General features: G+C 61.5%; 1 protein-coding gene across 2 annotated transcripts; it reads left to right on the top strand.

Moving 5' to 3' along the window:
- The first annotated feature begins 5,946 nt into the window (after positions 1 to 5,946).
- CLPTM1L (CLPTM1 like) lies at positions 5,947 to 19,848 on the top strand. Of its 2 annotated transcripts, none has more exons than XM_032861840.1 (17): positions 5,947 to 6,173; positions 6,457 to 6,557; positions 7,375 to 7,564; positions 8,887 to 9,032; positions 9,992 to 10,070; positions 12,096 to 12,213; positions 12,460 to 12,554; positions 13,347 to 13,431; positions 14,143 to 14,246; positions 15,669 to 15,734; positions 16,443 to 16,493; positions 17,100 to 17,182; positions 17,723 to 17,757; positions 18,326 to 18,381; positions 18,458 to 18,502; positions 19,160 to 19,275; positions 19,738 to 19,848. In XM_032861840.1, exons 1-17 carry the CDS (start codon positions 6,012 to 6,014, stop codon positions 19,820 to 19,822), a joined length of 1,617 nt encoding a protein of 538 aa, XP_032717731.1. In that variant the 5' UTR covers positions 5,947 to 6,011; the 3' UTR covers positions 19,823 to 19,848. The 2 variants fall into 2 exon arrangements, with proteins under 2 accessions (XP_032717731.1, XP_032717730.1); XM_032861839.1 differs by having other exon boundaries at positions 8,884 to 9,032.
- Positions 19,849 to 22,361: the final 2,513 nt, after the last annotated feature.

The following is a 22,361-nucleotide window of genomic DNA, read 5'->3' as shown; positions in this document are numbered from 1 at the left end:
GCGATCAAGCTAAAGGAGGTCATTCAGGTGCGTCCTGACCCAATAGGACCGGTGTCCTTACAGGAAGAGGGGAGCAGGACACAGACATGCACAGGGACGACTGTGCGAGGACACAGAGAGAAGTCAGTATCTCAAGCACAGAGATTCAGGAGAAACCGGCCTGCCCGAGCCTGACCTCAGACTTCCAGCCTCCAGAACCAAGGGGGCATAACGTGTCACGGCAAAGCCGCCTCTCTGTGGACCTGACCACAGAAGCGCAAGCCTCGCACAGAGCCCGGGGCCAGCCGAGGCTGCCCACATGCCCGCGATCTAATGACCCTCGAAGATGCGGCCGGCGGCTCACACGAGGCGGCTGGTCCTCTTGATTCCACTCCGTGGGTTTCCAAACGCGCTGCCCACCAGCACGTTATCCTGGTGTCACGAAGAGGAGGTGATGCGCTTCATCTGACGACACTGTCCAGCTTCCGGGACTCGCCAGTGGTGGCTTCCTTCACTTGCTGAGACAACCTCTAGAGACAGGAGCTGGCTTGGTTCCAGCGGAGAAGACGCAGAGTTGGGCGCTCAGCCCTGCTGACTCTGGCAACCACCAGATTTTGGTGTGTGTACCTGGTTAAACCGCAGCTGCACTTTTCAGTTTCCCAAACCCATAAACTCACTCAATAGGATTTTATTTTCACTGAATGAATCCTGCAGAGCTCGTCCCGTCTCAGCACTGAGAGGAAGGGACTGTGGTGGTGGCTAGTCCTTGAGCTCGTCAAACAGCCTGGGCACAGCTCAGAATGCACCCAGAATATCTACGGCTCCTGCTCCAAACACGGCCCGTTCTTTTTTTTTTTTTTTTTAAAGATTTTATTTATTTATTTATTTGACAGATAGAGATCACAGGTAGGCAGGGAGGCAGGCAGAGAGAGAGGAGGAAGCAGGCTCCCCATTGAGCAGAGAGCCTGATGTGGGGCTCGATCCCAGGACCCTGGGACCATGACCTGAGCCGAAGGCAGAGGCTTTAACCCACTGAGCCACCCAGGTGCCCCATGGCCCGTTCTTTTTCATGATCAGAGAAACATAAATGAAAACAACTTGAAATGACAACATCTCACCTAACAAATTGGCCAAACCCCAAAGGTCTGACACTGCCCTCTGATGACAGAGCTGTGGATAAACAGACATCCTCCTACTTCCCGGGTTGGATGTGAGCCCTACACCACCCAAGGGAAGGCATTTGGTGATAGCTGGAAAACTACACAGGCATTTATCATTTCAGCCAACAATTCCACTTCTGAGGACCTATCCCAAAGACACGCTGGCAAAAAAAAGAAGGAGGAGGAGGAGGAGGAGAAGGAGAAGGGGGAGGAAAAGGAGAAGGAGAAAGAAAATGAAAAGGAAAGGAAAGGAAAGAAAGGAAAGGAAAGAAGGAAAGGACGTATGTTCAAGGTTATGCACTACAGTCCTCATTTAACAGCTAAAAGCTGGAAACAACTCAAATATCTACAAACACGGAGACAGTTGAGCGCGCTGACATGCCCACAACATGGAGAGAGGTGCCCCTGTACAAGGATAGAGGGACTATCTCCATCCATTTACCATACGGTGTTTTCTCCAGGATACACAAAAATTTTAAAACCCAGTGGAACTTCTAGAAATGAAAAATATAACATCTGAAATGAAAAATTCACAAGATGAGCTGAACAGCAGTTTGGAAACTACAGGGGAAAACAAGAAAATCAGTGAACCAAAATATACAACCTTAGAAAGTGTTCAAACCTAAGCATGGAGCAGGGAAAAGCTGAAGAAGTAAGAAGACCCTCATCGACATCAGGGCGGTGCCTAGCAGTTCATACAACCAGAGTCACAGAAGAGAAGGCAAACAATGTTTAAAGACTTCTTAGCTGCAACAGTTTCAAATTTGATGAAATTCACAAATCAGTTTGCTAAGCCTCTAGCAGGACAAACAAGACCAACCACACTACAGTTATCACCAACACATTGCTGAAAAATAATGGCTTCTTTAAAAAAAATTCTAAAAACAGAAGAAACAGACACATTATATACAGAGGGACAGGAATGGGAATCACTGCTCATTTCTTGTCAGAAACAGTGTTAAGCAAGAAAAATAAAACAGTGTGCTTTGACATGCTGGAGAAAACATGCCCGTCGACCAAGGACTCTATAATTAGTAAAAATATCTCTCAAGAAAATGAAAACAAATTAAAAGCATTTTCATACAAATAGTGATGGACAGGATCCACCACCACCAGATCGGCATAAGAAGGACAAAAGGAAGCAATGGAGGGTAAAGGAACAAACCGCAGCCAAAAGCCAGGATAGGTACAGAGGAGCAAAGAGCATAAACATAAGTACAAAGTGCATTTGTTCCCTCATTTAACTTATTCAACATATAATTGTTTAAAACAAAAGTAACTATGTATCATGGACTTGATGGCGTACACAGAAGTGAAACGTATGACAATTTACAAAGAAACAATAAGAGAGCAGAAAGGAACTTTATTGTTTACAGTTGTTACAACCTACCATAGCACACTTTTCCTAGATGCACCTCCTCAGGCGAGGGAAAAAACGAAAACAAAAATAAACTGTTGGGACTTCATCAAAGTAAAAACTTCTGCACAGGGAAGGAAACAATCAACAAAACTAAAAAGTAACCTATGAAGGAGAGAAGATATTTGCAAATGTCGTATCCTATAAAAGGTTAGTATGTAAAATATATAAAGAACTCATAAAACTGAACACCCAAAACACAAATAATCCAATTAAAAATCGGCAGAAGAGGGGCACCTGGGTGCTCAGTTGTTAAGCGTCTGCCTTCGGCTCAGGTCACGATCCCAAGCCTGAGATGGGGCCAAGATTGGGCTCCCTGCTCAGCGGGAAGCCCGCTTCTCCCTCACCCACTCCCACGGCTTGTGCTTCCTCTCTGGTTGTGCCTCTCTCAAATAAATAAACAAAATCCTTTTTAAAAAATGGACAGAAGACATGAACAGAGATTTCTGCAAAGACATAGAGATGACCAAAAGGCACGTGAAAAGATGCTCACCATCGCTCATCACCAGGGAAATGCAAATGAAACCACAGTGAGATGCCACACCTGTCAGAATGGTTGACATTAACAACTCAGGAAGCAGTAGGTGCTGGCGAGGACTCGGGGAAAGGGGGCCCTCCTGCATGTTGGTGGGAATGCAAGCTGGTGCAGCCACTCTGGAACAGTGTAGAGCTTCCTCAAGAAGTTGAAAATAGAGCTACCCTACGACCCAACAATTGCAATACTGGGTATTCACTCCAAAGGATACACAAATACTGATGCAAAGGGATACATACATGCACCCCTCTGTTTATAGCAGTGTTATCTACAACAGTCAAGATACGGAAGCAGCCTAGAAGCCGGGTCGGTCCCAAGTCCCTGCACAGCATGGGGTTTGTATCCAACCTTCCAGAATGCCATGCAAGATCTTCCTACAACTTTGAGATAAGGAAACTGAAGGACTCCATAAAAAAAAAAAAAAAAAAGTTTTCCTTCCTTTTCCTGCTTCTTTTCTCGCTAGGACCTGCTCTCCCACTTTACACAAGCCTCATACTATAAATAGTGTATGTCCTTCTTGTAGAGGATGAGGAGTTAGTGATTTCTCTAGAACAGACAACATCTAAGGAAGGACCAGGCGAGAACAACCAGATGAAATCAACGTATGTGTGTCCCCGGTCACCGGCACTAAACATCTCAATGCCATGACCCCAGGCTCCAATGGATAACTGACTCACGAAAGACCTCTGAATGTCTGAGAGAGCATACACCAGACCACCATCCCAATAAAAACCCCAGGTCCCAAAGACGAGACTCCCTCCTTTCCTATCTGAGTCTCCCAGACTCTCTTGGAACCCGCACTCTCTCACGCCATAAACTCTGCTTTCATCTCCGGCTGGCTCGCGCTCCGTTTCTGTCCCACGCAGACCCAGGGACACAGGGGGCTGGTCCTGCAAGACCCCCTCGGGATCCTTGGACCCGACTTGCCTGCATCAGCTTCTAGATGCAGGAGCAGCAGGACACCCTGTCTGGTGGTGTGGCCTTTGTCCCTGCTTGCCGATAGATCTCTGCATGTGGGCAGAGTTTGAGCTGGACCAAAACTCAGTGTGAGAGAGAGGGAAAGGGGTATGAACCTCAGAGTTCCCAGGCCTCTGCAGCTCCTTCCTGAGGCTTGGTTGTGTGCTGGCCTTTGGACTCCGTGAGACCCCCATCCCGTATACCCTGCCAACCCCCTCTTATGGTTCTGTGGTTGGAGCTGGTCTCTGTTCCCTGTGGCCTGCCGCACTCCTTCCTGCATGGCGAAGACCAGAGCCGTGGTGTGGACCGTCCTGGCTCTGTAGGGGCTCCTCAGGCGTGGCAGGAGCGCAAAGCATGACATGACAGCTCAGGGGTCAGAGATGGCTCTGTGACTTTAGGTCCCCCTGCGGAGGCTGGAGTTCCCGCTCAGGGTGACAGGAAGCAGGTTTGCCAGGCACAGAGCGGACGCGAGAAGTGGTGCTGCCACACACCCTTCCAATGGTTGAGCCAACGGGGCCGTGAGTGGGGTCTAGGGGACAGAAAAACTAAGTGCATTAGGGTGTGAGGAGCAGGGAAAAGTCCTTAATGGCCCCAAACCTCTGGCTCAGACCCGGAGCGCGTGGCCCAGCGGTGCCCCTGCAATCAGCCTAGCTCCCTCCCTCCCGGGGGGCCTGCACCCTCCGCCATCCCGGCTGACGTCGCTGTCCCACGCACCGGGAAGCAGCTCGCCCCCCCGCGGAGAGGCATACGCAGTGTGCGGGGCCGGGCGCAGCGTGGACGACTCCTGTGGGCGCCGGACGTGCTCCCGACCGCGGGCCACAGAGGAGCAGAGCTGCGGGCTCGCGCGTCGCGCAACGCAGGGTTCTGGCCCCGCGCCCCGCGATGCGCACCGGCGGAGCTCGAGCCCGTCCGCCGCCCGGCCGGCCGCGCTCCCCCAGGAAGGCCCGGCGCCCGCCCGTCCCCGCAGCTGCCGGGCCCCAGCACAGGCGGCCTTCCGGTGGGGGGGTTCGGCCCGCGCCCCCCACGGAAACCCTATTCCGGGAACGCTGTTGCCTCAGCATCGCCCCCGCGGGTTTACGGATCCGCCACCCGAGCAGCGAATGCAGGCCCCGGACGGCCCTGGGCTCGCTGCCCGCCCCTTCCTCTCGACTCCGCCGCAGCTCCGGGAGCAGAGGGCGCCCCGGCCGCTCGGAGCCTTCACACCGCCTCCCACCGCGCTCCTAAACGCCGCAGCCCGCCCCCCCCCGTGGGGCCGTCCCCCCCCCCCCCCCCCGCCCGCCCCGCGCCCCCCGACGGCCCCTCATGTCCCCGCCCCGACGCCTCCCGCCGCTTCCACTCGTGTCTCTGCCCGCCTCCCCCATGTCCCCGCCCCGCGACCCACCCCCCGCCCCAAGCCGCGCCCCGCTCCGCCCCCAACCCTGCCCCCGCTCCGCCCTCTGACCCCCACCGCCCCCTCGCGACCGCGTCACCAGCCCTGCCCCTCCCCGTGCCCCTCCCCTCGCGAAAACCCCGCCCTCCACAGGCCGAGGCCCCGCACCCGGACACCGCGAGGCACGCCGGGAGGCCGGCGCGGGCAGGAGACGTCAGCAGCGTACGACGCGCCCCTGACGCGAGCGTGCGTACGTGACTGGCGTTGGTGGGACTGCGTTTCCCAGGGGGCCGCGCGGCACGCCCGCTTCCGGCGGACGGCACGGGACCCGGAAGCGGCCGCCGGACGGCGAATCCTGGGGCGACAGGTCGGCCGGAGGGCGGCAGGAGCATGCGGGGCGGCCGGCGGCCCGCGGCGCGCGGCGCATTCGTTCTCACGCGGCGGTGGTGGCGGCGGCGCGCGGCGGCTCTCGCGTGAGCGGCGGCGGCCGGAGCACCCGGCAGCGCGCCGGGCAGGCGGCGGGGCCCGCGGCTGCGAGGCGGGCCGGGCGGGGCCGAGGTGGGCGCCGCGCTCGGCCCGGGGGGCGGCGGCGCCATGTGGAGCGGCCGCAGCTCCTTCACCGGCCTGGTGGTGGGCGTGTTCGTGGTGTACGTGGCGCACACCTGCTGGGTCATGTACGGCATCGTCCACACGCGGCCGTGCGCCGGCGGCGGCGGCTGCATCCGGCCCTACCTGGCGCGGCGGCCGAAGCTGCAGGTGAGCGCGGGCGGCCGGCGCGACCCCGGCGGGGAGGGCCCTTCCCGCCAGCGCGCCCCGCGGGTGGTGCCTGCTTGGGGCTCCTGCTGCCGGCGCCGCCCCCGCCCCCGTCTCCCCGGAAGGCGCCGGAGCCGCCGCGCCGTGGGCGGAGACCCGGGGGGCTGCTCGCGGGGGAGCGAAGCGTCCCGGTTTGGGGGCGGTCGGGGCGCGTCCCCCGGGGTCGGCGCTGGACGCGCGTTTCCATTCGGGCTTTGCCGCCGACGGCCCGCGCGTGTCCCCGCAGCTCAGCGTGTACACCGCCACCCGGTCCAGCCTCGGGGCCGAGAACAACGTGGACCTGGTCCTCAACGTGGAGGACTTCGACGTGGAGTCCAAGTTCGAGAGGTGGGCGTGCGCCGCGCGGCGGCCGTTGCTGGCAGGGACGCGTGCGGAGCGGGAGGCCGCGCGTGGCGGGGCCGCCGGGAAGCCGCGATGCCCCGCGCCCTGCTGCGGCGGGTGTTTGCCGCGCTCCCGGTGAGCCGGGCCGGGCCCTGCTCCGCGCCGGCCCTCGGGAAGCCGCTTGCGCCGCAGTCCGCTGTGGCTCCGGAGTGGGGCTTCTGAGGTGGGGCCGGCGGGGCGAGCGGAGGCGGCGCATTCCTTCGCAGCTGCTGGGTCCCCTGTGCGGGGGAAGACGATTCTGTAGGAAATTAAAGCCGAACGTAACTGCGGAGGTGATGTAGGCGTTCGGGTTCCTGCGTGGCTTTAAGAAGCGAACTGACCTTACAGCTCCGGTTTTTAAGATCTGGGCAAGCGCAATTTGGAAAGCACTTGCTGGTCAGGAGTCCGGTTTCTTCCTCTGAGGTGTGTGGGAGGCATCAGACAGGGCAGCAGGACTCTGGGACGTGCTGGCAGGAGGGTCCTGGGGTCGGCCTCAGCCTGCCTGGCCACGGTAGGCATGACCGAGGCCAGGAGCTAAGTTCTCTGAGCAGCAGATGCGTTCAGTGTTGCAGAGCCACCGGCATCTGCAGGGACCGGCCTGGGAAAGCCGGCACTTGGGGTTTCGGTAAGCCGCGGCAGATGGGTGTCCGTTCTAGTGCTTCTGAGCTAGAGTTATTTCGGAGCAGCAGGACTTATGAGGACACTTGGGGTAGCCTGTCCCATGTGTGTACATGGGTGAGCTAATGTGGACACCGTTGGAAAACAGTCCTTTCTTTTGTTTTAGGACGGTTAATGTCTCTGTACCAAAGAAAACGAGGAACAACGGGACGCTGTACGCCTACATATTCCTTCATCATGCCGGCATCCTGCCGTGGCATGACGGGAAGCAGGTGCACCTGGTGAGCCCTCTGACCACCTACATGGTCCCCAAACCGGAAGAGGTCAATCTGCTCACCGGGGAATCTGCTACCCAGGTGAGTGTCTGCGTGACGTCACCAGCCAGCCAAAGCCTGCACTGTCCCCTGGGAACACACATTCACGTGTTGCTACTTGTGTGGCTTCTGTCTGTAGCGGCAGCGACCCCTGGAAAGTGAAGCAGGTTGATGTAACGGGCGTGATAGCTGAACCGCTTGCTATGGGTTGCGGACGGCTTTCATCCCAAGTTAGTTGCATGTGGTTCAGGTGATCCAGGAATAGGTTCCTTCTCAGGCCGTGGACCCTCTCAAGCTCCAGGGAGCGTCTGTGCTCCCCAGCCGGGCGTGGGGGCGTGTCTTCTGTGAAGCTCACCACAGGCGTCTCTTGCCGCTGGGAGGCTCCCCGCCCAGCTGTAGGGCAGGACGCCTCTTCAGTCTTTACTCTGTTCACAGTCGTGAAATGGGGACTTGTGTGGGATTCATTTTTGTATTCGTAGAAAAGCTCGGGTACGAGGAAACTGGAATTCTTTTAGGTGGTTACTTATGAAGCTGTGGGTAAAGCAGAGGCACGTTGGTATGTGCGTCTGTGTGGAATAGAACATGAGATCATTTGTACGCGGACACGTGGCTTTCCAGGAAGCATCTGTGAGCCCGCCCCGTGTGGGATGCCCTTGGAAAGACCCCTTCAGCTCCTTTCTCTTGGGGACAGTTTGGCCCGGCTTCTCGGGGCTTTCCTGGGGCATCAACGAGTTGGTGGATCTTAGGGGTGTGAAGGAGTCTGTGGGGTGTGCAAGAGCTACATAAGCATTCGCTGTTAGTGTTACTTGAAAATGGTTTATAAAAGAAGTTACCGTAGCTGAACCACTTTGTGAGGTGGGAGGTTCACGAGATGATCCTGGAACACAGAATGTGTCAGTTAGATCTGGAAGATTTTCTTGGCAGTCCTAGCTGCTGCGCTGAACATAGCTCTGTCTAGGACTGACGCCCAGTCCCAGCATCTGTCCTCCAGACGACTTGACAAACGTGGTCAGGGAGCTGAGTCTCGGTGCCAGCGGCAGGGCTGCGAGCTCCGAGCGCCCACGCCGCCTGCAGCTGGCCTGGGACTCACGCTTCTCAGAACCCCCAGGGAGCGGGCCAGGCTGAAGGCCTGAAGCAGGAGTCGGTGGTGCACAGTAGGGACCCTTTGTCTTGTGTTGGGAGAAGGGAGAGAGGCTGTCACTCTGGTGGAGCTGGCAGCTGAGGGGGCCCCACACTCTGCCAGGCACTGCTCCCTGCTCGTGCTGTGTCAGGATGTGGTCCTGGGTCCCCAGACCGGGCCCAGGGACGGCCCCTCCGCCCCAGCACAGGGCTTTTCCTGCTGAGTCATTCCTTTCATGTAGCAGCAGCTGGAAGCCGAGAAGAAGCCACCGAGTGCCCTGGACGAGCCTGTTTCTCACTGGAGACCGAGACTGACCCTGAATGTGATGGTGGAGGACTTCGTCTTCGACGGCGCCTCCTTGCCTGCCGACGTGCATCGGTACATGAAGATGTAAGTCCCACCACTGCGCCCGTCGGGGAGGGGGAGCAGCGCTCCGTGGGCTGGCATGGAGGGTGGGGGACGCCTGTGGGAGTGTGGCCCCGCAGACCCCAGAAATAGATGGGCCACACAGCCTCCCTGAGCCACCCCTGCGATAAGAGCCCAGAGGGGTTTGCAGTGCTGCCTGCAGCGCCCCAGACCGTTCCCCCACTTGGGAGTCTTGCTGATCGAGACAGCCACTGGAGCATGAGGCTGGGTCACGCCGCAGCCCCTGGAGACTTCTTTCTGCGTCCTCGGTACTCCTCTGTTAGCGCTCTGTGTTTTCCTTTGACCGGACTCGTTTATGTGAACTGAGAATCGGTCTTTAGGTCGTTCTGGGGCCATCACGAGGTGAGCACGAATGTTGAAATCACTTGAGCAACTTAGGCCATCCTGCACGTTAACTAAGATCTGATGTCGATGGCCATGCGGCTCCTAGGAACAGCTGTAACGAGGCTTGTTTTCCTGATTAACGTCTCAGGAGTAACTGTGGTGTTGTCACAAGACTTTCCTGTTTTTTAAAAGTTAAATTTTATTGAATGTACAAAACAGTTGCGTGATTAGACATGTAGAAGGTATAAAAGGGTCATGAAAAGCCTCCTGCCTCCCCCCCAGGTGCAGACAGCAGCTGGGTTTTATTTCCATTTTCCCACTGCATCCCTGGGCCCTCCCCGTCTGGGCATACATGGGCTTGTCTTGTCGCTCTCCAGCGGCCTGGGTGGTGTCCCGCTCTGTGGCCCCTGGAGTTTTCCTCCATGGCTGTGACCAGGGAAGAGCATCTGGTTAGATCCCCCTGCTTCCATGGGGAAGGTATGTCCGGGGGTCGTGTGACCAGAGGCCCATGGAGCCGTGGCGGGGTTTCTCTGGGGTACATCCAGCGTTTGCACTGTCTTTCGTTCCTCTGATGGTGACTCTGGAAACTGCTCCACCAGGATCCAGCTGGGGAAGACGGTGCACTACCTGCCCATCCTGTTCATTGACCAGCTTAGCAACCGGGTGAAGGACCTCATGGTAAGCGCTCCCCCCCCCGGCCCTGCCAGAACTCACCCGTGCGTCCCTGACGTGGGGGGGCTGCTCTGGGGTCCCCGTGCCCTCCTTCGGTGAAAGGAACTGGGAAGGTTCTGTGTGGTGTGCACATAGGGCCTGTGGGAGAGCCAAGTGTCGCTCAGAACAGCTCACGCACGTTGCTCCGTCGAACCCCAGTCGTTCGGCTCGCAGGTGCAGAGTGCCTTAGGGCGGGTCATGAGCCAGCTGCTCCCGTCAGGGCTGGCCCCACATGTTGTCACCATCCACCATGGAGCCTTTGGCCTCCCCCCACCCGCCAGGACAGCCCTGGGCAGGGCTGAGCTCACGGGTAGAAGGGAACTCACACCCTGCCGGCCGGGGCAGATCGGGGGTTCCGTGAAACAGCTGATCTGGGAGCAATAATGACCACTTGACGGGTATCGTGGAAGGTCACTTACTTGCGCCAGGCTCAGTGTGGATCACTGCACAGACGGTCTGACGTCTTCTCACTGGCCTGTGGAGGTGTGTCTGTTGTCTGTGTCTTGGGGGTTATTGAGGTCACAGGTGGCCTCTCCAGTCTCCCTGGGCAGCTGGACTGGCCCCGCTGGAGTCCGTGCTCCTGAGACCAGGGTGTGGAGAGCTCAGGTGCTCAGGGGGTGCACGGCGGGGAGCAGGAAAAGAGGCACCTGACCTGGGGCTCCGCCTCTCTGGCCCCTGCCCCAGCTCTACCACCACCTGCTGGCCAAGGAGCTCAGACGTGGCCTTCGCTCTGCACTGTTAACCCTGATCCTCGGGGCCCACACTTCCCTCTGGTGGCCGACCGCATCCACGGGGCCCGTGGGCCAGAGCGGGCGGTCATCGGCCCCTCCCTGGTGCCTCCCAGAGTGTGCTGTGCGCCCTGTGCAAATCTGGGTCATGCCGGCCCCGCCGGAGCATGCAGTCGGTGCTCCCTGGCTCTGGGGCTGCCGTGCTCCGGGCTTGCCCAGGACCAGGTGCTGTTCCGACAGGTGGGAGGGCAGTGGGGAGGGAAGGCGGGAGGCTGTGGGGCAGCGTCTGCAGGCACCTGCGCTATCCCCATCGTCCTGTGGGCTTAGTGGCCTCATGGGATGCAGAGCTGCCCCTCAGAGTTGAAAACATGCACACGGGCCACCAGTGCTTCTCGCTCCGCCGTCCTGCAATGTTAGTGCTTCGTCTCCCGCAGCCGCCCGCCGGAAAGAACACCATCTTTGCGGAACAGCCAGCTCGCCGGGGCTGGGGCAGTGGCCCCCCAGGGTTTGGCCCTGACCTGCGCCCACCTGCCCTCACGTGGGGCGCTGTCTCGGGGTGGGGAGGGCCAGCACCTGGTTCCCAGGCTGCTGACGTCGTGCTCACCGCCAGGGCTTTGCTCAGTGAGCAAGGGTCGCGTTCACATGGTGGTGTGGCTCGTGGTGCTCACTCTCCGGAGCCCTGGAGGAGTGGCGGTCAGTGCCCCGCGTGCTGGGGCGCCTCCCCCCGTGGCAGTAGAGCCCCCCACGCGCCTCCAGACAGCGCACTCCTCCCCGGCGCAGCCCCACCCCCTCCCGGCAGCTCGTCACAGCTGCTCGCTGCTGGCTCAGGGCGCCGCCTTCCAGAGGCTCTCTGTTGTCCCCTGGACGGGCAGGCCCTCCCGGCCATGCCACCCGCAGCCCAGTCTCTATGGGGAGGCACGGGGGCCCTGCTAGCCCATGCCTGGCTCATCGGCAAGAGCACGTTCCTGGTGCGTCTTGGTGCCCCCTTGGGTCGAGGTGGCGAGGACAGAGGGATGAGCAGACCTGGGTTCCGAGGCACACGTGGGGTTTGGGTGGCTGAGAGGACGAGGGCTTGTCAGTCAGAGAAGCTCCGAGCGCTCAGAGAGGACGAGGTGAGAGCCACCGGCTCAGAGAGTGGACCGTCGCTCCTCGGGGCCAGGGCGCGAAGCAGGGGCTTCTGCCGCATGGGACGGGTGCGCGGCAGTGGAGGGCGGGCGGGCTCCGGCAGTGGGAGGGACGCGCGCTCACGGCCGCGCTCCTGCAGGTGATCAACCGCTCCAGCACGGAGCTGCCGCTCACCGTGGCCTACGACAAGATCTCGCTGGGGCGGCTGCGCTTCTGGATCCACATGCAGGACGCCGTGTACTCCCTGCAGCAGTTCGGTGAGCGCCGCCCGGGCAGGGGGCCCTTTCTGTCTGGCCCGCGGAGCAGCCCTCTGCTTGGGGAGCCCTGGTGTGTCCCGCCGCGCTGCTTGAGCCGCTTCCGGGCAGCGCCGCGCACGTGGCCCTGGGGCGGAGCACTGGCCTTGCCCACTGGCACCTGAGCTCAGGGCGCGTCCCTGCGACTGGGGTGTCGCTGACCTCACGCGCCGACTTGCTCAGCCCGCGTTGCGTTCCTTCTTCCCTCAGGATTTTCAGAGAAAGATGCGGATGAAGTCAAAGGCATTTTCGTCGACACCAACTTGTACTTCCTAGCTCTGACCTTCTTCGTCGCGGCGTTTCACGTGAGCGGTCACGGGGCTGGTGGCTCTGCGGGCGCCGTCGGCCTCAGGCCAGGCTCTGTGCGGCCTGCGGGCCTGAGAGTTGGAGGCTGCCCTGCCCTCAAACCCCACCCCAGGGGGCGGGTGTCTGGACCCGGGTCCCTGACCCCTTGAAGGACTTGGGTTTTGTCTGCTGGTCTTGGAGCCATTTTGGGAAGAAAGGAACCCAAAATCTGTAAGGTTCGCGGAGGACTCCACGATACGAGCACTCTGTTACGTCGTTCTGGCGCCATGATTTTAACGTCCGAGGACTAATCCTTGCACAGAATCCCTCTTCACGCAAGGAGCCTCCCAGCTGGTGGAGGGGAGCTGACCCCCACGTGCCGGCAGTGCTGGACCGAGAGCAGGCAGGGCAGGGGTGGGCGAGGCCGGAGCTGGCCGGCATGGGAGCCCTACTGCAGCCGGTCCCAACGGCCAGGCTGCAGCTTTGCAGAACTGAGCTGGGGAGCCGTGATTTGTCTGAGGTCAGGGTCTGTGAGCGCTCGTGTGCTTCCGAGGCGGGCAGTGCCCACCCCTGTGCTCCAGGTCACAGCCACGGGACCTGGCGAGGGCAGTAGGGAGACGTCCCCGCATGCATGCGGCTCACAATTGCGGTCATATGCCCCGCAGTTCTGGCAGGCCGGACGGGACGCAAGTCCGCGGGCTTCTGTGGCGCCTGGCATGCATCTGGCTGTGTCCTTGGGACCCGCAGTTCCTGGGTGGAGGGCAGCCTGGGAGCAGGGTGAGGTGCGCATTGCCGTGCTCCTTTCTTTGCAGCTTCTGTTTGATTTCCTGGCGTTTAAAAACGACATCAGCTTCTGGAAGAAAAAGAAGAGCATGATAGGAATGTCCACCAAAGCAGGTGGGTGCTCTCGGGCTTCCGGCCGCTTCCCGGGCCCGTCCTGCGGTTGGTAAAGATGGGCGTTGAAGGCTCATCTTGGAACGTGAGGTGTGGGGTTGTCTCTGACAGCCGCCAGCTGGGGACCCTGCGCCCTTGCGGTGCTGGGGGAGGGACATGTCCGGATCACACAGCGCGTCTGGTAGGCCTGTGACCTCGGGGGGCGATGGAGGCTACACGCTGGGGCCCGCCTCGGCTGTGACAGACGCTGGGTCTCAGAGTGCGCTGGTGTGCGGCCGCGGGGCACGGACCTCAAACAGGAGACAGCTCGTTTCTCTGGTGGCGACGGCATGCCCAGGGCGGGGCTCTGCTGCTGGGGGGACCCCGTGTCGTCCGTGTCTCACATTGTTCTGTCCTGTTCTCTGGTGTCCTCCGAGTGGCCGGGAGTCCCCACTGAGTCCTCCTGCTCCTCTGGCCCTTCCTGGGGAGCGGAGGGTGGACAGCAGGTGCTGTGGGACCCCAGGTCCCCAGGTCATGGCCGCGTCCCTCTGGTGGCGCCCCAGCGGGCGTGGCTCTGTTGCTTCAGTGGGCAGCGCTGAGGAAGCAGCAGGGTGTTGTCAGTGAACACTGACGGGGTGGGGTGCGTGGGGCTGACGGGACTGCGGGAACCCGGGAGGCGGGCTGTGAATGGGGCAGGGCCAGCCCCTCAGCACGGCCCCCGCCCCCTGCCCCCAGTGCTCTGGCGCTGCTTTAGCACGGCGGTCATCTTCCTGTTCCTGCTGGACCAGCAGACAAGCCTGCTGGTGCTGGTCCCCGCGGGCATCGGTGCCGCCATCGAGGTGAGTTGTGTGGCAGTGCTTGGTCCTGCTCTCGGCTCCACGCTGAGCTGACACCCAGGGGTGTGGGAGGGGGTTGCCCTCCACCGGCGGGGCAGGGCGGAGCGGCCACTGCGGGCCCCAAAAAGCACCCGCCCATCACAGCCGTCTGCCGGGCCTGTTTGATGCGTTGGGTGCAGAGCCGCCAGCTTGCGCTGTGCGGGCTAGTGGAGGAGCCAAGTGTGGGACGAGGCATCCGGGAGCGCGGCGCCCTGCGGCAGCCCTGGTGGTGTGGGGCTCAGGAGAGGGTCCTGTGGGGTGGGCGGCTTGGGGCCAGGCCGTGAGGACGGTGATGGGGCTGGGACATGGGGTCAGCGGAGGGGTTGGTGGGCCCAGGCCGCTTCCCGACGGCACACGGGAGAAGAACGAGGCAGGGACTCGGCCGCTGCAGGGGAGCGGGGGCGGCAGGAGAGAAGACCGGCACCCCGACGGGTCCTCGGTGTCGTGTCTGTGGGAAGGAGGGGACCGCCAGCCGAGGAGCCGGAGTAGGTTACACGCTGACCACGAGTCTTGGAGATGCCTGGGAGGAAGGACCAGTGTGTGTGGTGCCGGAGTGCGTGACCTGTAGTGAGCCCGAACGGGATTGCGTGCCTTCCTGCGGGGCTCTGGCGGGAAGGGGAGGTGGCGGAGAAACAGAGTGGCGGTGTCCGCCCTCAGCCGGCGCGGCGTCAAGGACGCGTATCGTCCCCTCCCCCAGAGGCCTGTTGCTAGCGCATGTTTTTCTTAAGGCTCCGTGTAAGTCTGCTTGCCGGCGGGTGAGGGTCTTCACGGCTTGTGTTGTGAGCAGTGCCTGGTCCTGAGGGACGGTTACAGGCCAAGACGTTCTCCTCTGGCCTCCAGTGCTGCCCTGTCCCCGCCGTGCTCCCGTGCCCCCGTGCCCCTGTGCCCCTGCCCGCGGGCGCTGGCTCCCGTGGTGGTCAGGTCAGAGATGGCGCTTGGTCCGCCCATCAGGGAGCGAGGGTGGGGACCCTCCCATGGCCACCTGTCACCGTGTGGAGCCCAGTTCAGGAGCAGCTGTGCTGCGCTGGTCGCCCCTCAGTGGGGTGGTGAGAAGGGGTGGGTCCCCCAGAGACCGGAAACGACAGGATTTGGGGCAGAGGCTCGGGGCCTCCAAGGGCTAACCAGGAGGAAGGTGCCGGGGAAGAAGGGGACAGGCAGGGTGGGCGGGGATGGGGGCTCAGCCACAGGAGGATGGCTGTGCACAGAGGAGGTGGGGGTGTCCGCGTGGGCAGACGGACCTGATGGTTGGGTGTGCGGGCTGTGAGGTCCGTCGGGCTGGGCGGGAGGGGCCAGGCAGGCAGTCACGATGGCCCCTCAGCTTCCCGCAGCACTTTCTGGGGACTCCTTGGTCCCAGAGCCTGAACGTCTGCTCCTCTTCGCCATCAGCTGTGGAAGGTGAAGAAGGCCTTGAAGATGACCGTGCTCTGGAGAGGCCTGAGACCCAGATTCCAGGTGGGGCTTCTGCCTTTGAGACCGCGCCGCCCTCCCCAACCCCCGGCCTCTCCCTCCCGCCACACACCAGTCAGTCCGCTCGCCTGGCCCAGAGCGCCTCCCACGCATCTCCTGGCGGCGCTCCGGTTAGATGCCCCCCTCCGGCCAGGGATCCTTTGGGCGCGTGGCTCCAGGTAGCCCCCCAGCAGATGAGCGCGTGGGAGCAGCTGGTGGAGGCCGGGGCGGCTGCAGTGTGCGGTTCCCTGAGCAGGGCTGGACCCAGGTGGACGTGGACAGCGCTGACAGTGCTGACAGCCTGATAGGCCTGATGGGGGCTGGGGTTGGTCTGAGGGTCTTTCACACACTCTGCTTTTGCTGCCGTGATGGACCTGTTCAGGAGAACTCGGGGTTCACAGCTCCCTAGCTCTCTGAGTCGTGACCCATCAAGGACCGGGAACTAGGCGGGAGCACCAGGTCCGTCCTGTTCCCTCAGTGAGGGGACATGCTAGTGGGCATGCTCCTGCCACACATAGCACTCGCTATGGCCCTTGGGGACCTCTTTGGGTCCTGGGTGGCTCTGGGGCACGGGGGATGTGACCAGAGCCTGGAGACATTCGGCTCGGGGTCGCCACCGGGGTGCACCTGCCCATCCGTATGCGGCCGTCCCTGTGCGGCTTGGGCTTGCCTGGAGTCAGGTGACTGATGGGACCGTGTTGGGTTTTGTGACAGTTTGGCACTTACAGTGAGTCGGAGAGGAAGACGGAAGAGTATGACACTCAGGTAGGCAGCGAGGGTGGGGCTGGGGCCCAATGGAGCCCGAGGGGGACACACCTGCGGCTTAGGTTTTCTGACTTGGGGAGGGAGGCTTGGGGCTTCGCGTCCCGGGCCTGGCAGGGAACCTGTGCCGAGGTGTCCCCAGTGGTTCGTGCGGGGGCTGTGATCCCACGTTGTGTCACTGAGACTCTGGCGAGCCCTGCACGTGGGGACCCCTGTCCTGAGGCCGGCGGCCCCCGCACTGCTGTGGACGTGCTTCCTGCGTGGGGACCGTGGCCCGCTCTGCTTCCTTGGTGCCTTTTTGCCCTCGGCCCTGCCGGGATCCCAGTGTAGCTCCAGACACGCAGCAGGACGAGCCCCGGGATGCGCCACACGCAGCTCGCAGGGCGTCTCTGCATCTTCGTCTCCGGCAGCTGTTCCGTTGGCCTCTGGGGGCTGGTGGGCTGCCTACCGCCCGCACCCCATCCGGCCTCGCTCCTGGTGGTGTGTTCCCGGCACCCGCCGTCTCAGCACCTTGCGAGCTCGCTGCCTGAAGCCGGGGTCGCTCGCTCTTCGTGCGTGTCTTTTCCCATCACGCGGGGGAAGCTCACGGAGGTGGCCTGTTCCCGGCAGGCCATGAAGTACTTGTCCTACCTGCTCTACCCTCTGTGCATCGGGGGCGCCGTCTACTCCCTGCTCAACGTCAAGTACAAGAGGTAGGACGGTGCCCAGCCCCGTGCTGTTGCATGTCTGCCTGGGGACACCCCTCGGCTTCTGGCCCAACCCGGCCCGTCTCTGTGCCCCACGCCCTCTGCAGTGTGGACAGGGGCAGGGCCTCGCTCAGGGGACCTTAGTCTGCAGTGAGGGTGCCGAGGCCGTCGTGCAGGGCCCCGGGTGTCCGTGGCCCTGGTGTCTGGGACAAGGGTGGATGCGTCTGGACAAGGGGACGCCGGGTCAGGCAGCGTGGCCCCCGAGCGCAGATGCAGCCCTGACGGCTGGACCCCAGCTGTGGTCTTCGTGCTGCTGGGAGCTCTGACGGAGAACCCTGCCATTGCGGGTCTCTGGCCGCCACCTGGCACTTGTGTTCCAGGGGTCGGACTAGCCGCTCGGGTGCCTGGAGCAGCACTGTTTCATGCCGGGTTTTTGTGACGTGGTTTCCACAACCATGCTGCCAGCCGGCAGGACGGGCACGGCGGGCGGGGGCGGGGCGCGGGCTGACGGCGGGGTGCGGGCTGACGGCGCTCTTCCCCTTCCAGCTGGTACTCTTGGCTCATCAACAGCTTCGTTAACGGTGAGTCGTGGGCCTCGGCCCCGCCCACGGTGTTTCAGCAGCTCCTCTTGGCCCTGCACGCGCCCGTGCAGTTTGAGGTCGTGCGGGCAGGACCTTTGCTGCCGCCCGGGCTCCGTTTGGGGGCCCCCAGATGCCTGATGTGTTTGTGGGAGCTCCACTCGGGCCGCTCCAGCCGCAGAGCCCCGAGCTGTGCGTTTCCTCCGCGCGAGAACAGCTCCGGGCCGCGGGGAACAGCCCTGTGTGCACCCGTTTCCTGAGGGCAGGCCCCAGAGCGCAGTACACCGCCTGGCCCTTGAGCCCCGTGCCCGGGCTGGGTCCACATCTTGGGAGGGGTGGGTGGGCCAGCCCTACCCAGCCCGGGCTCTCTGTGGGCAGCAGAGGGCCGGAGCCCGTCTGCGCAGAGCCCGTGATGGGCTCCTGCCGTGTGGGCAGGGCCTGCGGCGGGCTGCGAAGGGTGGCAGGAGGGGCTGCCGTCGCACAGCCCGTGGGCGGGGACTGTGGTTTGGCCACGGGGCATCAGCTCTCCTGCCCGGACGCCGCGCCGTCGCAGCCCACATCTGTCTCGCAGGGGTGTACGCATTCGGTTTCCTGTTCATGCTCCCTCAGCTGTTCGTGAACTACAAGGTAAGCCTTGGCCCGTGAGCGCCCCGCGTCTCCTGTGCGGCCGGCTGCTGACCTGCCGCGTCTGTCCTGTCCCCAGATGAAGTCAGTGGCGCACCTACCCTGGAAGGCCTTTACCTACAAGGTCAGTGTCCTGCTGGGTGGCACTTCACGGTGGCGGGGGGGTCCTTTGAGCTGTGTGGGCCATGGTGGTGACTCGAGGACAGTAGTTCTCTGACCGTCCTCCCAGCCGAAGCCGTTTTCTTTAATCAAAGCCATGTTTCTTTTGGCAATACGAATCAGAGTGCAGACCCCACCTGCCCCCAGGGGCCCCGTCCCCAGACGCATCCGGCTGCCGTGGGGTCGTCCTGGCAGGATACATCCCACGCGGTGTCGCTCGCGACCATGTGGCCTCCCGAGCGTGTCGTGCGGTTTTCAGGGGAGGTGGGCTCCAGCTCTGCAGCTCCAGATGCTGGAGGACCACAACCAGTTGTGAGGAGCGGGCACTCTGCCACGTGCCCAGCCCGTGTTTGCAGGACAGCCCTCACAGGCCTTGCCGTCCTGCCGTCTGGGGAGACCTGGGCACCCTGGGCCACAGGGTCGGCTCCCCTGGCGTCCAGTGTCCTCCTGCACTTGCCCGTTTTCTGCCTTTTTGGTGTCGCTGGCACACCTGCGGTCTCACGTGGTGTCTGCCGAGCGGCGCTCTGCCGTCTTTGATGGGGGTGGGCGGGGCTGTGCATGGGGCAGGGGTCTTCGGGAGCGACTGACGGCCGCGCTCCTTCCTTCCCCATCCGGTGTACAGGCCTTCAACACTTTCATCGATGACGTCTTTGCCTTCATCATCACCATGCCCACGTCCCACCGGCTGGCGTGCTTCAGGGACGACGTGGTGTTCCTTGTGTACCTTTACCAGCGATGGTGAGTGCAGGGGCACCCGTGCTGCTGGGCCCCCGGGGGCAGGAGACCGTGTGCGCGGGGAAACCACCCTTGCTTCCGGGCTGAGACGAGCTGGTCTACGTACCGCCATGTGGGTCCGGCCAGCCATGTGTCCCGTGGTGTAACAGCACCTCTCCCGGACACCTGCCACGCGCAGCTGAGCACAGAGGGGGATGCCACCCTGGGCTGTGTGCCTTGCCGGGCAGGGCTGGGGCCCCTGGGGACAGTGCCCCCACCTGTCTCTGCTTCAGCTCAGCTGCCCTGGGCCCCCGATGGTCCTCGAGCACAGAGCTCCATCCTGATTGTAAAAACGCACATACGACAACAGGTGGGCACGAGGGAACCCCTGAATCCTTCTCCTGTGGCAGCGGGGCTCACTGGGTCCTCCTTGCCGGGGTCGAGCGCCTCCAGATGGCAGAGCCCAAGGGCATCTTGTCCTTGTAGGCTTTATCCCGTGGATAAGAGCAGGGTGAACGAGTTTGGGGAGTCATACGAGGAGAAGCCGTCGCGGAAGGCCCATGCCGAATGAGTCACCGCCCAGGCCACGTGGGGTTGGCCACCACGCGGCAGAACTGGGTCGTTGGCTGAGTATTTTGGATGCTTCTGGTGAAATTCCCAGATGTTCCATCTTCTGCATTGCCAAAACCCGAACGTTTCCCATCACCTCTCAAGTCGTTTCATGTCATGGAGAGGGGCCCCAGCGGGGACACCTGCCCCACACCAGGCTCTGACCGTGGGCAGCACAGCGCCAGGGCGGGGGGCAGCACGTGGGGCCTGCGAGCACTCCAGTGGCTCTTCAGATCCATTTCTTAGAGACTGGGATCAAATGGCTTTCTTTCTTTTGGTTTAAAATTGACTATTTTAAAAGCTTAACGTACGTATGTTTCTATTTTAAAATAAATTTCTCTGGCTGTAATGTTTTCTGGGCCTGGGATGATGGGGTGGGGGGCATCTAAATGGCTTCACTCCTGTTCTCGGAAACGTGCGTGCGGTGGGGGTTCACGTGGCAGATTTAAAGGCTTCCTTTCAAGCTCTCACATCACAAACCTTTCTACGTACCTCGTGTTGAATTTGTCACATGGCCACCACTGGCCTGACAGATGGCGTTTTTTTAGGAATGCCCCAGGTCAGGGCAGGTGAGCGGAGTGGCGTGACAGGGCAGGAAGCGAAGGCAGGCGCGTGCTCTGTGCGGTTACCCTTGAGGCTCTGCCCTCGCAGCGGGCAAACACGCAGCTGATGTCACCGTTTGGGGCTGGTGCCCAGCATCTGCCGTGGGGCTGGCTTCGAATTCCGACTTTTGCTGTTGACTCGGGTCCTGCTGTGTCCACACCGGCGATGCTGAGCTCCTCCCAGGGCAGAAGGTGGAGCCGACTGCTGTCTGCAGGAGGCCCAGGCTCGGGAGCACACGGGCCTCCCACCTGTCCCCACTCACGCTGACCGTGCGCTGTCGCCGCAGTCCGTTCACAGTGGAAACCGCATGTGTGTGCCTCTCAGGAGCCTGCAGCTCCCAGCCGGGCGTGTGAGCTGAGCAGGACGGGCTATCCAAGTGACCCTCATTCATTTCCAGCCTAGGAGGGGCAGCGGCAGGGGTCCCTGCAGGTCCCGGGAAGGCACCGCTGACTGGCTTCCCATACAGACACATCTCATCCTCCGCCAGTCTCCAGCTTCTGTGTGGGCAGGTGGGTCCCACCAGATGCTCCTGGCCAGAGCCCCCGCCTCTCCCAGCCTCTGGGGGGCCGGCAGCCTGGGCCCCGGGCCCCTCCCTGCATAACTGCGTCTCACTCCGCATTCTGGCCTCCTGCTGTCTGTTGGGGGCGCCTCGGGGGGGGTCTGGTTCAGCCACAGGGCAATGCAGAGTCGTGCCCCCATCTCGAGGCCTTCCCATAGTCACAGCTGCCAGGCCCAGGGCCCAGGGTACCTCCGTGGCTCCCCAGCCTGCTCATTCACCTTTTCTCGTCCTATGGTCCAGATGGGCTTCTGTGCCAGTGTAGACACAGCCCGAGCCCTGCATGGGGAGCACCCCCGTGTGAATTTTCACACAGCCCCTATTCTTCCTGCCCATTCGGACCTCCTATTTGGATAACAGACCTGTTTTTCTCTATTTCCCCTGTAGTCCTGTTTCTAGTAGCAGCTGTGTTGGGCTCCCTGGCTGAGGGGACAAACCACGCAAGGTGGGCGGGGGCCTGTCCTGTGTTCTGTTCTTGAGAACATTCCCGACGTGGCCTCGGGCGCAGCTGGGCCCCGGCATCATCACTGGGACTTTCACTTCTGCTGCCAGAATTCCTGTCGCTATCGAGGAGCTACTCGAAGTTCCATTGTTTCGCTTAAAGAACTGGTGCACTCGGCTTAAACCTCCCCCTGGCATCCTCTGGTTCTCAGGGCCTCTTGGCCGCATCCCCCGGGCGGCCCGCGGGCGAGCCCACAGTCTCTAGGCAGAGGTGCGACCTGCCAGGGCGACTTCTGGAAATCAGCGTTTGTTCCGCGCCAGAGGCCAGAGGCTCGGGGTGAGGGTGCCAGGGCCTGGCTCCTACCGAGGCTGAGGCGGCCACTGCTGTCCTCACGCGACCTCCTCCCTGAGCTCACATCCCCAGATCCCCCCTGTTGACAAGGATACAGTCTTGTTGGCTCCAGACCCACCAAAGAGACCTCACCTGGGCTCGGCCCTCCACAGAGACCCCATTTCCAAAAAGCCCCCACCCGCCAGCCCTGGAGGTCCAGGGAAAATGCTTTTAGTGCCTAACAACTGCTTAAATAGTTACTTGTAATTCCTTTCTTCTTTTTTTTAATAAAAAGATTTTATTTCTTTATTCATCAGAGCATGTGCGCACAAGCAGGGGGAGCGGCAGGCAGAGGGAGAGTGGGCTCCTCACTGAGCAGGGAGCCTGATGCGGGACTCGATCCCAGGACCCCAGGATCATGACTGGAGCTGGAGGCAGGCAGTTCTCCAGCTGAGCCGCCCAGGGGCCCCTGTAATTCCTTTTCTTCTTGCTCCATCGGCTTTTGTCGCTTCAGCATCTTTGGTCTTTTCAGAAGCTGCGCAGCTCTGCTCATTCTCTACGTGTTGTTTT

This window comes from Lontra canadensis, unplaced genomic scaffold (genome assembly GCF_010015895.1).
Source record: "Lontra canadensis isolate GAN:19392208 unplaced genomic scaffold, GSC_riverotter_1.0 scaffold22, whole genome shotgun sequence".
NCBI classification, from domain to species: domain Eukaryota; kingdom Metazoa; phylum Chordata; class Mammalia; order Carnivora; family Mustelidae; genus Lontra; species Lontra canadensis.
This window is presented reverse-complemented; position numbering and strand designations above follow the sequence as displayed.

What these genes read in the sequence shown, in the direction of transcription:
- CLPTM1L (XM_032861839.1), top strand. Translation starts at nt 6,012, where the DNA reads ATGTGGAGCGGCCGCAGCTCCTTCACCGGCCTGGTGGTGGGCGTGTTC. An exon ending in GTGGAGTCCAAGTTCGAGAG is followed by an intron (nt 6,558 to 7,374) that starts GTGGGCGTGCGC and finishes CTTTTGTTTTAG; the next exon opens with GACGGTTAATGTCTCTGTAC. An exon ending in AGCTGTTCGTGAACTACAAG is followed by an intron (nt 18,382 to 18,457) that starts GTAAGCCTTGGC and finishes TCCTGTCCCCAG; the next exon opens with ATGAAGTCAGTGGCGCACCT.